Source organism: Scyliorhinus torazame, chromosome 6 (assembly GCF_047496885.1).
Source record: "Scyliorhinus torazame isolate Kashiwa2021f chromosome 6, sScyTor2.1, whole genome shotgun sequence".
In the NCBI taxonomy this organism is placed as follows: Eukaryota; Metazoa; Chordata; class Chondrichthyes; order Carcharhiniformes; family Scyliorhinidae; genus Scyliorhinus; species Scyliorhinus torazame.
The window spans coordinates 129,257,392-129,274,404 of record NC_092712.1 but is presented as its reverse complement, the minus strand read 5'-3'; the positions used below and the strand labels follow the sequence as shown (position 1 = coordinate 129,274,404).

Below are 17,013 nucleotides of genomic sequence, written 5' to 3'. Positions count from 1 at the left end.
TACCTCTAATATACGGGCAGTGCCATAATACAGATAATATGCCACTAGTGGTGACTACCACATTCACCCCCTGTTAAAAAAAGAGTCCGGCGGGGGTGGAGGAAACAATACAAGTTACGTCTGTCGGGGGCCTTGACCCTCCTCTGCGATCGCCTCAGTTCTGGTGGTGATGTGGGCGCCGACTTGGTCACCTGCTGGGGTGGGGGCTGCGCTGAGGTTCGCTGGAGGGAGGGTGAGTGGTGCCGGGGTGAATGGAGCAACCGGGGAGGGAGGGGGGGCGGTGTCAGGTCGTGGGTCGTGGGTGGGGACCTAGCGGGTGCCAGGTCCCGGAGGGAGACTGTGTCTTGGCGCCCGTCGAGGTGTGCCACGTAGGTGGACTGCGGGTTTGCATGTAGGAGGTGGACTTTTTCGACCAAGGGGTCCGATTTATGGGTCCACACATGCTTCAGGAGGAGGACGGGTCCAGGAACTGTCAGCCATTTTGGGAGCGAGATCCCGGAGGTGGACTGCCTGGGGAAGGCAAACACACGTTCGTGAGGGGTCTCATTAGTCGCGGATGGAGTGGAGCGCCTCGGGGAGGATCTCCTGGCACCGGGAGACCAGAAGATTTTTAGACTGCAGGGCCAGCAGGATGGCCTTCCTGACCGTCCCGTTCTCCCTCTCCACCTGCCCGTTTCCCCGGGGGTTGTAGCTAGTTGTCCTGCTCGAGGCGATACTCTTGCTGAGCAGGACATCACTCATGAAAGAGGATCTCCGATCACTGTGGATATAGGTGGGGGAACCGAACAGAGTGAAGATGCTGTGCAGGGCTTTGATTACTGTGGCAGAAGACATATTGGGGCATGGGATGGCGAAAGGGAACCGGGAGTACTCGTCAATCACATTCAGGAAATAAATGTTGCCGTCGGTGGAGGGGAGGGGCCCTTTGAAGGCCACACTGAGGCGTTCAAAGGGGCCGGGAGGCCTTCACCAAGTGCGCTCTATCTGGCAGTAGAAGTGCGGCTTGCACTCTGAGCAGACTTGGCAGTCTCTGGTTACGGTCCTGACCTCCTCAATGGAGTAGGGCAGGTTGCGGGCCTTGATAAAATGGAAGAACCGGGTGACCCCCGCGTGGTAGAGGTCATAGTGGAGAGCCGGGAGTCGGTCCACTTGTGCGCTGGCACATGTACCGCGGGATAGGGCATCAGGGGCTCGTTGAGCTTCCCCGTGCGATACAAGATCTCATAATTATAGGTGGAGAACTTGATCCTCCACCTCAAGATCTTGTCATTTTTTATCTTGCTCCGCTGTGTATTGTTAAACATAAAGGCAACCGACCGTTGGTCAGTGAGGAGAGTGAATCTCCTGCCGGCCAGGTAATGCCTCCAATGTCGCACAGCTTCCACAATGGCTTGGGCCTCCGTTTCGACAGGAGTGCCGAATTTCGGAGGCATGGAGGGTGCGGGAAAAGAAAGCCACGGGTCTGCCCGCCTGGTTGAGGGTGGCGGCCAGAGCCACATCCGATGCATCGCTCTCCACCTGAAAGGGGAGGGACTCGTCGACCGCGTGTATCGTGGCCTTGACGATGTCCGTCTTGATGCGGCTGAATGCCTGGTGGGCCTCAGCCATCAGGGGGAAAACTGTGGACTGAATGAGTGGGCGGGCCTTGTCCGTATAATTAGGAACCCACTGGGCGTAATAGGAGAAATACCCCAGGCATTGTTTCAGGGCCTTGGGGCAGTGGGGGAAGGGAGTTCCACTAAGACTCCATTTTCCACTACATAGCCAAGGATGGCTAAGCGGTTGGTGCGGAACACGCATTTCTCCTTATTGTATGTGTTTGGCGGTAGGAATTTTTGGAGGTTTGCGTCGTGGTCCTGCTGATCGTGGCCGCAGATGGTGACGTTATCTAGGTACGGGAAGGTGGCCCGCAGTCCGTACCGGTCAACCATTCGGTCCATCTCTCGCTGGAAGACCGAGACCCCATTAGTGACGCCGAAAGGAACCCTAAGGAAGTGATCGAGGCGGCCATCTGCTTCGAACGCAGTGTATTGGCGGTCCTCTGGGCAGATGGGGAGCTGGTGGTAGGCGGACTTCAAGTCCACTGTGGAAAAGACTCGATACTGCGCAATCTGATTGACCATGTCAGATATGCGTGGGAGGGGGTACGCGTCGAGCTGCATGTACCGATTGATGGTCTGACAGTAGTCAATGGCCATCCTGTGCTTCTCCCCAGTCTTCACTACCACTACTTGAGCTCTCCAGGAGCTGTTGCTGGCCTCAATGACCCCCTCCCGCAGAAGCCGTTGGACCTCCGATCTGATGAAGGTCCTGTCCTGGGGACTGTACCATCTGCTCCTAGTGGTGACGGGTTTGCAGTCCAGGGTGAGATTCGCAAACAGGGAGGGTGGATCGACCTTAAAGGCCGTGAGGCCGCAGGCGGTGAGGAGGGTAAGGGTCCGCCAAATTTTAAAGTAAGGCTTTGGAGGTGGCATGGAAAATCCAGGCCGAGTAACAGGGCAGCGCAGAGGTGGGGGAGGGCGTAGAGCCGGACGTTGCTGAACTCTACGCCTTGGACGGTGAGGGTTGCGATACAGTACCCCCGGATTTCAACGGAATGGGATCCGGAGGCCAGGGAGATTTTCTGGGTGACGGGGTGTACCGGGAGGGAGCAGCGCCTTACCATAGTGGGGTGGATAAAGCTCTCTGTGCTCCCGGAGTCAAAGAGGCAGGTCGTCTCGTGCCCATTGGTCTTCACCATCGTCGTCGCAGTCGTGAGGTTGCGGGGCCGGGACTGATCCAGGGTGATAGAGGCGAGCTGCGGAAGAAGCTGGGAGGTCCCGGGCTGGTCAGCGGTGGCGGAGGTAGCGGTAGGCGATGAACGGCCAGACGAGCAGGGGTCCAGAGGTGCAGTCCAAAATGGCACCGAAGATGGCGGCGTCCGCGGGGCGCACATGGCGGGCGGCATCAAAGATGGCGGCGCCCACGGGCCGCAGGTGGCTTGCAGTGAAGAAGCTGGCAGCTTCCACGGGCCGCACGTGGCTTGCGGAGGGGACAATGGCGGCGCCACTGGGTCGCACGTGGGGGGTGTTGAAACGCCGGGAATGGAAACAGCGGCGACCAACCGGGCCTGGCAAACAGAAACAAAGTGTCCTTTCTTCCCACACCCTTTGCAGGTCACGCTCCACGCCTGGCAGCGCTGCCTGGGGTGTTTGTTTTGTTTTGTCCGCAAAAATAATACTTGGGCCCCCCAGAGTTGGCTGGCTGCTGCGCGGCGTAGGCTTGCGGTGAGCTGGGTGCTGCACGTTCAGGGGCGTAGGACTGAACGTTACGGGAGGCCACTTCTAACGAATTAGCGAGCTGCCTAGTCCCCGCAAGATGGAGCGTACCCCCTTCCAGTAGCCGCTGGCAAACGTACGCAGACTTCATGTCCGTGACGTAAGCGTCTCTAATTAAAAGTTTGGTGTGCTGGATGCTGAAACTGCCTGGCAGTCACAGTTCCTACCTAGGATCTGCAGGGCATGCAAGAAATCGTCCAGAGTCTCCCCGGGGAGTTGCTGCCTGTGGCCAGGAGTTGCCTGGCGTACACTTGGTTCACCGGTCGAACGTAATGTCCATTCAGGAGCTCCATCGCTTCGGAGTAAGTGGGCGCATCCCGGATGAGGGGAAATCTGTCATGGCTCACCCGTGAATAGAGGACTTGGAGCTTCTGTGCGTCCCAGGGTTCTTCGGCGGCTGCTCTGAGGTAGCCTTCGAAGCAGGCTAGCCAGTGGTCGAAGGTGGACGTGGCGTTGGCTGCTTGAGGGCTCGACTGCAGGCGATCAGGCTTGATGTGGAGACCCATTATTAAAAAATCTTGTTCAATAAATTGATGCACCGTCAATTACCACACGATGAGAATGGTGGAACAATCGAGGCTTTATTGAACAAGATGTTGTGCCTCCTGTAGCCTGAACCCAGAATGGCTGCAGTGCAGGAGAACACACTCTTTTATACTCCGTCTGCTGGGATGGAGCCAGCAGGCAGGAATTTACCATTGTACCTCTAATATACGGGCAGTGCCGTAATACATATAATATACCACTAGTGGTGACTACCACAACCAGGAAGTGCGGTCTTCCCTTAGAAGATTGCCCTACACTGGGAACTATCTGAAAATGCAATTTAAAGCGCAAATGTCAGATTGATCCATCTGTCGTACATCAATAGTTACCTGGAAAAAGCCTCCTGGTTAACTATTGTACTAATCTGCCCCTCCTGCCCCCCCCCCCTTCCCTTCCACAGGCCTCCCGGCTACCCCTGGCCCACCCTGCCACAATCCCAAGACCCCCAATGGGACACCACCCCAACCCCCTACAGGACTCTGCACCCCCAGATCCCACAGAAGATCCCACAACCCTCCCTCACGGGACCCCCCCTCACTAACCCCCCAACACCCCGACTTGCATGGGAAACCCTGACTGAAACCACCTGACTGCACACACCCCCGCACACCCTACCAGACTGCACAAGCACCTCGACCACAACCCTCCCGACTGCAATGCCCAACTGCTCACAACACCCTGACTGCACACCTCCCACCGACTACCCAAACCCACCCCGACCACTTGACTTTCCCCCGCTGCCCCCCCCACACCCGCCCCCAAAACCTATCTACCTATCATCCAAACCTACCATCTTCCTGGCTTGAAAGTCGATGGGCCTTTAAATGTAACTGATTTACAGCAGCCTTCGCCATTAGAAAAGGGGGCATGGCCGCTTTACCTGCGACTCTGCAGCCCTCGACAGAAGGCCCCAGGAGGACACTGTAGGACACAGTTCTCGACCTGCCTGACTCGGAAAGCTGGGTCCAAAAAGATCAGAAGGATTTTGAGGTCAATGGCAATCCAACTTTAATTGCCACACCACGGAAGTTCATAGAATTTACAGTGCAGAAGGAGGCCATTCGGCCCATCGAGTCTGCACCAGCTCTTGGAAAGAGCACCCTACCCAAGGTCAACACCTCCACCCTATCCCCATAACCCAGTAACCCCACCCAACACTACGGGCAATTTTGGACACTAAGTGCAATTTATCATGGCCAATCCACCTAACCTGCACATCTTTGGACTGTGGGAGGAAACCGGAGCACCCGGAGTAAACCCACGCACACACGGGGAGGATGTGCAGACTCCGCACAGACAGTGACCCAAGCCGGGATCGAACCTAGGACCCTGGAGCTGTGAAGCAATTGTGCTATCCACAATGCTACCGTGCTGCCCTTCAGGATCATCGATAATTATTATGGTTGTTTTCCGGGGAGAACGTTCCAAGAGATACTATTGCTAGAGCATAGATTATTAGAAGTTATAAACTATACCAAGGTTGAAACAGCATCACAAAAAGTGATATTTGGATGTGTCCTTTTCGAAACCAAAATGTATAACAGTGCTCTCACCCTCGAAGATTGAGGAGTCTCTTTTTCCTTTTGAATCTCTGTCTTCTTTGCGAAAATTTAACCTAATTTCTAATTGCACCAAGGTCAGGAAGGAAGTTTTAATAGACTGATTTTTCTGCTAGGGTGATGATCACATTCATCTACCAAGTCCAACGGATTCAAGATTTTATCGCACCATAATGGAGGAAGAAGAAATGGAAGATATTGTGGATGCGGACGAATACCTTGTTCCTCATCCAGGATTCTTCAATAGTCCTTCCACATCAAGGACACCCTTATGTGCATCAATAGTGAGTTTCTCAATTTATGAATCAATTTCATAGCATCCTTTTGGCATGTATATCATGATTGTGTATAATCTAATACCGCTGCAATCCTATTAATTGTTTCTTAAAGCAAGTGTAAATTATTTTTCTCTGCTAACTGCAGAATTCATTTATCTGTGCAGAATTGTAAAGCTTCATTATCATTGTTTTTCATGTTCCAGTCTCAAGACTTAGTCTAAGTTGTTGGTAAAAATATGCAGATGCCTTCTCCAATACCATATGATAATAAATACTGTTAATTGCCTGGATTTTGCAGTCAGCAGTTAATGAATGCCACCAATTGTTCATTATAATTACACTGGCCCACACATTTGATATGGGCTTTAGCCCTGGAACCTGCCACTATCAGAAATTCAAAATAGCACAACGTCAGCTACTGTTGGTCCTGGATTGTGTTGAACACAGGGGACCAGGGGCCTATGTAAGCAATGGTGACTCTCCTTAACCAATCAGATTGAAGAATCGTTACTGAGCAGTGCATTATTAAACAGGAAGTGTGCATTAGTATTGTTAATTAAATGTGCTGAATGGGAACTAAAAAGAAGGAAAGAACGCTGGCATTAAGTCTGAGATATAAGAAATAGAGCAAGTAAAATTAAATAATGTTTTATTTTTTAAACGATCTGCAGGCATAATTAAGATGTGAAGGAATGTCTCCCCGCACTTGTAAACGTACATTTTCAGCACCAAAAAGGTAGTTTAGTGTTGATTAAAATTTATCATATTAAAAGTTCACTTAGACTCGAGTGGACAAAGCCTAACATTTCTGACATGTTCCCTTGGCATCGATACAGCATTGTAAACATTCGAAAGAAACAGGGTAGCTAATACAGTAACCTCTGCATTTAACTGCACATGTGAGGACACCAGGAGTTGCTGTCTAGTTTACTCTTTAATAACAGTGAGCACTGATTATCATAGATTATCATAGAATTTACAGTGCAGAAGGAGGCCATTGTTGTTATTTTTGACTCAAAATCTGGATCAATATCTATGTATTGTCATTTAGAACTTAATCCCTGTTGAGCTGTTTTTTAAGTCCTTAGCCTAAATTGCCAGGTTACAGCTTGAAATTCTCGCAGATGATGGATCCTTTCTTAAATACTATGGTTCAATGGCTTAATATTTTGGCTATAAGGCTTCAGTGTTATTGCCATATTAGTATTGCTCTTTTATTCTCAACAGACCAATCAAGGATGATGTGAATGGGTGAATCTGTCTCCTGCTTGACATTATCTTCTCAACACCAAGATATTTGGTCATTTCTTTCATGTGAAAAAGGGTTTGATAATTTGGGCAATAACATTTAATATTTATGTTTAGAACCTTTGCACTTCCACTCTGAGAATGAGCCCATTAGGTGTCAGAACGTGCTAAGCATAACTTAGCTTGGCTTTAGCTTATCCTGATAATAAATTCTGAACACGGATTACAGTCCCGTGAATTCATGTCATTGACTTTCACTTTAGTTTGATGGTCTATACTATAAATGCTGAGATTGATGGTCTTGATGATGTGCTATTATTACGGTTTTGATTTATCACCTCAACTTACACTATATGATGCTTTCAATCAGCAAAGGAAAGCTAGATTCTAATTTAACAGAGCCTAGTAATTAAAAGGATCTTGCCACAAGAGCTTTGAATATTGTGTCTTGTTTCTGCTTCTTCAATGTTTCTTCCCATCACTCATCTTCTGCTTGTGATTTTTGCCAACAGAGCATGACGAGCAACAACTCATCAACATTAATTAGCAGAAACGGCGTAAGTAGAAAAGCAAATTCATGGCTCCAATTTATTATAGTTTTATTAATTATCGGCACAGATGAGGAAAATAAATTAAGCAGTAGTTGCATTTTGTTCAATCAATAGAAAGGTTAGCCACACAAGACCTCATTAGGTTAGCAACATTCAGTACCTAAGCAAGCTTTTTTGTACTTTACCAACCTAATCAATTCATTCAGAAAGATATCAGAAAATCTGTTTTCTTAATTGGCAAGTGGACAAATACTTCTACTCTTACAAATCTTACAAGGTCATTTATTGTGAATGTTTCAATGGAAGATTATTTATCAAAGGACTATTTAAGATAATTAAAATGAGGGGGGATAAAAAAAATAAAAATATCATCAAATTAAACAGTGATCTTTGTTTATAAAATCTAATAGATAAGTTGGAGAGGGTGGTGTGATAAACTTTCATGTTAGTTAAGTGGCCTTCAAGAATCGAGAGTAGGAGGAGGAATTTGTTTTTTCAGGTAAGTTATATTCTTCCTGTCGATTTATGTAGATTATTTAGACTTTATGGCCAACCCTCATGGCCGGGAAACCCGCAGGCATGGCTAGAAACAGCTCACATCTGGAGATCTGGCTGCGCTGTGATGCCTGCTACAATTGATAGTTTGTCACCATTCTTTTTCTCTCAGGTGGTTGTAAGTCTTTGGAACTCTCTTCCTGAAATGGTGGTGGAAGCAGAGCCTTTGTGAATATTTTTAAGACAGAGGTGGATAGATTCTTGATAAGCAAGGGGTGATAGGTTATTGGGTGTAGGTGGGAATGTGGAGTTTGGATTAGCCAGGATCTTATTGAATGTCGGAGCAGACTTGAGGGACCGAGTGACCAACTTCTGCTCCTAATTCATATGTTCATAAGAGGAGCTGAGATGTAATATTGCAATTCATTCTATCATGACTTATCTACCAACAATGTAAAATGCTCAGATGTGAAAAGCAAGTCGACAATTCCATTATGGTTTCTACTCTTTTTATTGTTAATTGTGCAGCACCAAGGAATCCCTTTGAGAGAAGACAGTGAAATGTTACGCTATAGCGCTGATCCAACACTTCCCCCAGATGATGTTGACATAAATGGATGTTTCCAACCAGCTCCAGGTTTGTGCAATTAATACAATATTATTGTTCTCTTTTGATGCTTGAACTAAACTATAAGTAATGAATAAATTGGTGACTTACATTATTTCGTATATTGTTTTATGCATTGGGAAAATGCAATGGGTAGCTGTATTCCGCAATGAGATTTTTGACTCAGGCTATTCAATCAAAGAAAATGCCTCAATTGTTCAATTCATGAAAATATAATGTGATTTTACTCAAAATTATGGCCGCAATCTACTGGCCTCATTGCGCCCAACTCGGGATGCGACGAGGCAGTTAAATCTCCTGAGAGGTAATGTCCTTGTTGCACTTCATGACATCTGACGAAATCTCACGAGGCGTCACAATCTGGATCTCGCCCATTGAGGTTGGGACCCAGATTTTCATATTCAAGTGAACAATAAGGCTCAATTGAATATGCTCTCGCTGGAGTTACCCAATGCGCGGGATCTAACCCGTGTTCCTCGGAGACCTTGAGCGAGCCATTTAGCACTATTCTCCAACAATGTGGACCAGGCATACCGGCACTTGGGGGTGTCTCCCAGCCGATTGGGAGCCCCTGGGTGGTGGGGCTCTGGGCAGCGTGGTACTCTGGCATCCCCAATGCTGGCCTTTCACCAGGGCACTGATTGGCCTGGCACCCTGGGAATGCCACCCGGGTGCCATCCTGACACTGCCAGGCTGGCAGTGCCATTGTGCCTGGGTGGCATCTTGCCCTGGGGGATCGGCCCCGGGGTGCCCTGCTCTTATGAGGTGGTGTGCCGAGGGCTCGAAGACCACCTCATTAGTTGGGTTGTTGGGGGATCTGGAGGCTGCAGTGGGGGGGGGGGGGGGGGGGGGGGGTCTTAAAAATGGCGCCCTGATCTCTTTCTGCACTGCTGAGCGGAGCTTGGGACTAAGTGTAGCCTCGGTGGGGCATTCCTCGCTGAGGCCGTGAACTGAAGCAGGGTCCCGTTTAATAGCGGGGTTGTTCTCGGCGCTGCCAGTGCCAGGAAACACCCAGCTAAATGCAGTCGACATGGGACTCTGTTTCACTTCCATTAAGTAGTGCCTTATATGTTTGTCAATGTATGTTTTTAAGCTGTTATATCTCATTTATATGATTAAAAAATCATCAGAAAATCTGTCCCAAGAAGATATGTTTGTCTCACCTCCTTCACATTCATGGAGCAAGAAGAGATGAATGTTATTCGCTGTGGCTGAGTATATTAACATAGTTTCTCTTTTTGTTTTGTAGAGTACATCAATCAAGTTAAGAGAAACCCACTTCCGAATAGCTTGAGAAGCCCAGTTTCTGATATGGAAAACCCAGGCTACCAAGAGCTTGTTTTGCCTTTCAACCAGAATGGCAGGGGCCTTGCTACTGGTTCTCAGTATTTGAACTCATTCCTTGATACAGGAAAGAATGCAGAATATATGAATGCCTCTGAACCCAGTGGCAAAGCGGGGCTTCAGCCTCTGAATTACTGGGACCAGAATACAAGCCACAATGTGAGCCTGGACAACCCTGAATACCAGCAGAATCTTTTTCCAAAACACACAAAAGTGAATGGTCACGTCAGTACTGCTGCTGCTGAGAATCCAGAGTACCTTGGTGTTGTAATGCCACCTACGGGTCAGAAACATTCCACGGTATGACATGGGCTGACACACCACCAACTGATGGATCAATTGTATGGTGACTTTTAGCTGCAACGATGCTGGGGTACGGTTACAAATCTTTCCATGGAGGAGACTGGGAAGAAGAGACAATGTGAATATTCCCTCCTAACTAAAACAAATCATTCAGATTTTGCCGGTGATGGAACTCTACTCTGACAATTTAAATTAGGTTTAAGCAACCCAGAAATGGAATAGATTTTAGTTTTTCTTCAGTAACATTCCAGTTCTGTTTTTTTTAAATCACTAAATCACACTTTTGATATATGTAGATAAAGTTTTCGGTGAAATCACTCAAGCTCAAATTTCAGAAACTGGTGCATACTGTCAAGTTTTGTTTCATAATGTCCGTCTCCATATAGCTGAACATATTCTTCTCATCACAACACCTGCATATTCATAACATGCAAGTCATTTCGGTTTTTCAAAATTGATTTTAAAAAGCTCTTAAAATCCTTTTTCTCAGTATTTGAAAGAAAGCATTAAGTATGGTATCTGAGCAATAGATATGGTTGTGTGATATAAACCTTAATATCCAGGTTAAATGGCCATGGAACTGTAGTGGCTATCACTGGGAGAAATCACAACAATGAATAATGGGCAAGATGAACAAAATACCACTGATGGGTTTCGCAGAATGCCACATAAGCTAATTCCGCCTGTTGATTTGCGCATCTTCAGGCTGAAACTAAGGCCGGAATTCTCTGTCGTCGGGTTTCACTTTTATGATTGAGGCATTGCACCTCCGCCCATGGGTTTCTGAGTGGTGTGGGGTGGTTACAATGGGAATTTACTTGCCCTATTTCTTTTCCTTCAATTAAGTATGGGTGAACGCACAATTTTACCCCAAACTATCCAAATCTTACCGACAGCTGTGATTAAGTGCAATATTAATCTTCTCCTGTTTTACCCCTCACTTAGTGTGTCCCTTCCATTCTTCCCCACCTTAAAAGAAAAAACCTGTCCTTGTAGCCTGAAATCACTTAACCCAATATACAATCCAGCATTGTAGCATTTTCTGTTTTTATTACAACCCTTAAGTTTGTTTCTTTCCATTCCCAGTTGCAAAGTCATGAATGGGAATAAGGTTCTGAAATGAAGCAGCAATTATCATTGAGATGAAACCAAATTTATTCGTACAGAACAGATAAAGTACCACAGGTGCTGGAAATCTGAAACAAAAGCAGAAAAAGCTGGAAATACTCAGCAGGTCGGTTATCATCTGTAGCGAGATAAATAATGGGCGGGATTCTCCGTCCTGCCGCACCAGTTTCCTGGTACGGCTTGCCCCCTGCCGGCAGTGGAATTCTCCATCCCACCAGCCGGCCAATAGGGATTCCCATTGTGGGTAGCCCCATGCTGTCGGGAAATCCCCGGGCATGGGTGACCTTCCAGTGTAACAGAGAATCCCGACAGCAGAGAATCAAGCCCCATGGGTCATTGTCTCGCCAGCAGTGCGCCCCAACCCATGGGTTTCCCAGCGGTGTGGGGTGGCTTCAATGGGAAATCCCATTGACAAGCGGCGGGAGTATAGAATCCCTCCGCCAGCGAACTGCGCACCGCCGAGAAACTGAGGAACCGGAGAATTCATCCCCATGTTAATTAACTTCACAGAGTTTGCAACCCTTTATCAGAACCCTAACCCCTCCCTCTCTTTCTCTCCACAGATGCTGCCTATTCTGTTGAGTATTTCCAGTATGTTCTGTCTTTATTCATAGGTATCCAGCTTTGCAATATATGACTAATCTGTAAAATGTAGTTTAGATTAGAACTAAGAGTTAAAATTTCACCTATTTTTTAAACCAACGCATTATTTTTTTAAACACTATTTCAATTTGATACATTCCTTCTCAACCTCACATCTGAGTATCTCTGTTGATCACTTTCCCCAAAGATCTTGAAATACAGTGCAAGATTTTGTACCTCATTGGCAGATGTGGCTGGCCATCTAAATTACCGTTTACTTAGCAGGTCCGTAATATCCCGCTGGGCAGGCAGGGCCTTAAAATCCTGGTCAATGACTTTATCATCACAAGATTATGTAGCGGTTCCTCCCTATGAAAATGACAAAACAGCTGAAACAGATTTCTCTTGGGATGCTCAAAATGACAGAACGGGGCAGGGCAGAACTGAACATTTCACCTCCTGGCTCAGGAGTGCACCAGTTGCTAGTTACAATTGTTATGTCCTTTTTGTTCAACTTCACGCATGCACATTCCAATCTCGGTGGTTTGTGGTGATCATCAACGGTTTGCAGTTGTTGCAGAACATTGCCGGGGGACAAAGTAGAAACCATTTTAAATGTATTTGTTGCAATGAGCATCAGGAATTCTCATTTTGTTAGGAGCACTTGCTAAATGATTCTAAGTGAGTAACATGCACGATGAGCCAAATGGCATCCTTCTTGGCTGTATCGTTCCATGATTCTGTGAACAGGGAGACTAATAATCCTGACATCTTCAAGAACATCAGAATATTCATATAATTGTGCAGGGTGGAAATTGTCAAAATTTATCATTTAAATGTGAACAAATCAGAATTTGGGGCCTCAGTACCTTTTCCGTCCAATATCCTCCCAATAATTCACTGCCTTCGGGAGCATGTCCCTTTTACCAAGTTCCACAGCGACCTGCACTAATTTCCATTTTTCCCACAAATGGTCCACATCCTCCCATAAATTTTGTTTCCCAGATCCAAACTTTCCTGTAATGTGTTCATCAAACTCTACTTTAGCCGAAACCTCAATTCCATTCTAAATTATACTCCAAATAATATGTATTTTATCTATTCAACAGAAGATATTCTGGTCATGGGTAACAAAAAAACAACATGTAGCAACTTAATTCCCATCCAGCCTCTGTGCTTACCATTCTTGGCTGGTTTACTTCAAAGCTGAAATGTATTTTCTTCTCTGTAAATGATTTGTTTTTTGGTCATTGCCTGCCATTTTGCAGCTGAGAAGGCGAGCATGCCGACTAATGTCACTGCTTCTCTAACCAATTGGTTGGAACTGCCACAAACCTCTCAGTTGTGACTGCAGGGTGTCACATGGCTCAGGTTGGAACTGAGCAGAATGGGATCAATGGGTGAATTTATCGTGATCTCCCGAGGTGAGTTTGGAGGCAGAAAGACATTTAATTGGGTGGGAGGGCGTCAGGTGGGGTCCCTGCACCTTCCTGCCTCCATCCGATATTGTCTGGGGCAGGAAGGCATGTGGACTACCTTGCCACCCTGATGTCAATTGAGGATTTTAAGTGATTAATTAATGGCCACCTAAGGGCTGGTATTCAACCAGCGGCGGGTGGGACATTCATCACTTCGGAGCCCTAGAAGCAAACCCCTTCATGTTTGCTTGTGGGCACCTGGACAGGGGCCCTCATTGTCAGCAACTCCGTGTCTGATTGAGGAACCCAGCATTGAGAAAAAGGTAGCCCACTGAGAGCCAGCCGCTGTCCTTTCTTCTGATCTCCCTGCCTCCACTCCCTGTACAATGTCTCTGTGAAACGTGGTTCTGTATTGAACAATCCCAATGCAATACTCATAGCTGAACCTTCTTTTATGGCCTTCCTAATTTCTGGTTTTATCTTCAGCTATTCCTTTTTTTTAAAAATTATTTTATTAAGGCATATATAATTTTAACAACAGTTTTCAAGAAGAACAATCAACAGAACAAATAACACCCACCCAACCGGATCTTCAGCTATTCCTAACAAATTTCAAATAATGATCATTAATGTCCTCCTGCTTCTATGTGTTAATAAATTTGATTGAGGTGGCATAATGTTTGTGAAGTACGAAGACAGCTGAGTTATATGGATGAAGGATAATAGAAATGAGGGTAATTTTAATAGGGATAGTGTAGCTTTTTTAAACTATGTACATTTTTGCAGGCAAATGTTGCTGAGATTTAGTAATTTAAAAAAGAATTGTTGATGTGATGCACTATTTGTATAAAAGTGAAATCCAGTCTTTTTATATGATGTATTGATAATAAGAAATCAATATATGCTTATATGTATATTGTGTTCAAAAAGAAAAAATGAAATGTATGCCACTGTAAACAATTTTAATCACTTGTCAAATACTTTGATTGCTTCTTTGAGACAGGACAGACATTTAAGATTTTAAGCACATTAACTTTTATGGAGATATTTGGAAGTTTTATTCGATTTAACAAGAATAATTTGACGCTTCACAGTTACTTAAAGCAATAGAATAATCCGGCCTTTCTGGAAGTAAACATTAACATGGATCACTGCCAATCCATTATCACCTGTATTTACCATTTTACAAAGCTCCTGGCATAAAAACCAATTACATGCTGTATTTACAAGACAGTAACGTTTTTGTATGCGTATATTTTACTAAATCTGTTTCTTTTCCACAGAAATATAAAACCACTAGCGCATGAAATAAAAGGTTTGTGAAACGTCACGGACTCAGCTTGATTTGGTGTTGATTTTTTCATTACTAATTGATTTTGTGATCATTTTCTTTCCTGCAAGTCGATGTATTTTTCAATTAACAACTGCAATAATTGAACCAAAAAGCTAGAGCAGTTAATACTCAAAGAGGTGCAAGAAGTTCAGAAGGATGAGTTTAATGAAATATTATTTTGGAAATGGAATAAGCTTGTTCTCGTCTGCTTGTTCATCCTTTTTTTGAACCTGAACCTCACATTAGCCTGTATCCTATCCATGGCGACCTACCCAGTGTCCATTTACTCTCTTAGATGATTGTCAGAGCCTCACAAATCTGCCTCCTCATGTATTGGCATCCTGGGATAAATATCATGGGGTGGATGCTCCAATCCCCGACGTCGATTTGGGGGAGAATAGATCCTCAGCTGAAAAACAGGATCGGCGCCCGCTCTGATGCTCCAGTCCTCCGGTAGCGGCGGCAAAAAGCTGCATGCCCCATGGCACCATGCAAATGGCTGATTTACACCCATTGGCATTTGATTAAGGAGCTGGAAGCCAAAACTCCACTCCCCCCCACCCCGCCATGATACTCCAGTCCTCTCAACTGAGAGTCACGTGGGCATGAATTGGTGCAAATATTTGACAAGCAGGGCCCAGGTGCCATGGCCATTGAGGGGGATCAAAGCAGCAAGCAAACTTTTCGGGTTTGCTCGAGGGTGTATGCCTGGACCCCTGGGTGTCCCTTGGGATCTGGGTGCCCTGGTTCTGACCCCAATTGCGACATAAAATCATTTAACCCCCCCCCCCAGCTGCAAGTTACAGGCTCCTGGTTGTTGAGACTGTTGATTGCTGACAGTATCCTGCAAATGCTGAGGGCTTCCAGTTATGTGGAAACCCACTCAACCTGTACATCAGGTGTGGTGAATGTATTCACCAGATAGGTGATATGCCTTTAAGGTTTGGTGTGATATACCTTTAAAGCTTGGGTTGGAACCTCGGTGGGCTCCGCCTCTGGCACCGGCTCCCTGGGGCTGTATATAATGTTGCGTCCAGTGGGTGGCGCTCAGTCTGTACTGAAGCCTCTGGCTAGCTAAGTTCTTTGCGTATTAAAGCCTTCATTCACTTGATCTCTCTCTCGTGCCATAATTGATGGTATATCAATTTAATATGCAAACAACGACACTATGGACCCTGCTCTCAAGCCAGAGAAACTCGATCTCGATGACCGTGCGCCAGAAGCCAAGGAGATCTTCTCACACTGGCTTCGCTGCTTCGAGGCATATTCGGCTCCTCAGAAGCACCTATCCTCGAAACCTCCAAGCTGCACCTCCTCCACGCCCAGGTGAGCCACAGAATCTCCGTTTTAATCGAGAAGGCGGCCTCGTATGATGCTGCGGTCGATATTCTAAAGAAGCGCTTTATCAAGCCTGTCAATGAGGTGTTCGCACGGCATCTACTCTCTACCCGCCGGCAGCGCTCCGGGGAATCGCTGGACGAGTATTTGGAAAAGCTCACCATGCTCGCCAGAAACTGCGATTACCAAGCTGTGTCGGCGGAGGACCACATGAAGCTGCAGATCCGGGACGCCTACGTGGCTGGAATCAGCTCAAACTATGTCAGGCAGCAACTCCTAGAAAACGGGGCAAATGACCTGCAGGAAACGGTAAAATTAGCCACATCGTTAGAGGTGGCCTACCAGAACCTCAGCGCATACCCCGCGGACCCTGCAAGCCTCACGCGGACTTCACCAGACCCGACCACGCCACAGGCCTGTGCCGCGCGGCTGCCCGCCCAGACCGGGGGACCGTCGTGCTACTTCTGTGGTCAGGGCCAACATCCAAGACAGCGTTGCCCAGCCCACTCCGCGACATGTAGCGACTGCGGCAAAAAGGGGCATTTCGCTAGAGTCTGCCTGGCCAGACCGAAGGCCCAGAAGCAGAAAACACACTAGGCCCGGCCAGCGGACTCACAGGCCCGCAGGCCCCGCAACGTGGCTGCGTGCCTGTCGGACACGTCCTTTTCCGACGCGTCATCGGCCTCTTGCGATTCGTGGGGGCGGCAATCTTGGCCGCCATCTTCTGCTCAACCCGACACATGCGATCGATGGGAGCGGCCATTTTGTGACTCCGATTCCCCGGATGACACAGACTACCCGCAGCTTGGAGCAGTCACCCTTGACCAGGCGTGGCCGAAGCACCTGCGGAGCTCCTTGATGGTCTTCCAGGTCAACGGGCATGAGATCCCCTGTCTCTTTGACTCCGGGAGCACGGAGAGTTTTGTGCATCCAGAAATGGTAAGG

At 47.0% G+C, this 17,013-nt stretch overlaps 1 protein-coding gene across 2 annotated transcripts in view; it reads left to right on the top strand.

The window, feature by feature from the left end:
- Nucleotides 1-14,725, top strand: part of egfra (epidermal growth factor receptor a (erythroblastic leukemia viral (v-erb-b) oncogene homolog, avian)) — a 372,624-nt gene extending 357,899 nt beyond the window's left edge. The window contains exons 25-28 of one of the 2 annotated variants that reach the window (XM_072508801.1): nucleotides 5,539-5,706; nucleotides 7,461-7,505; nucleotides 8,523-8,631; nucleotides 9,872-14,725. In XM_072508801.1, the coding sequence (XP_072364902.1) occupies nucleotides 5,539-5,706; nucleotides 7,461-7,505; nucleotides 8,523-8,631; nucleotides 9,872-10,272 (723 nt within the window). In that variant the 3' untranslated portion in view covers nucleotides 10,273-14,725. The remainder of the gene's footprint in view (nucleotides 1-5,538; nucleotides 5,707-7,460; nucleotides 7,506-8,522; nucleotides 8,632-9,871) is intronic. The other variant, XM_072508802.1, reaches the window with a different exon arrangement.
- Nucleotides 14,726-17,013: the final 2,288 nt, after the last annotated feature.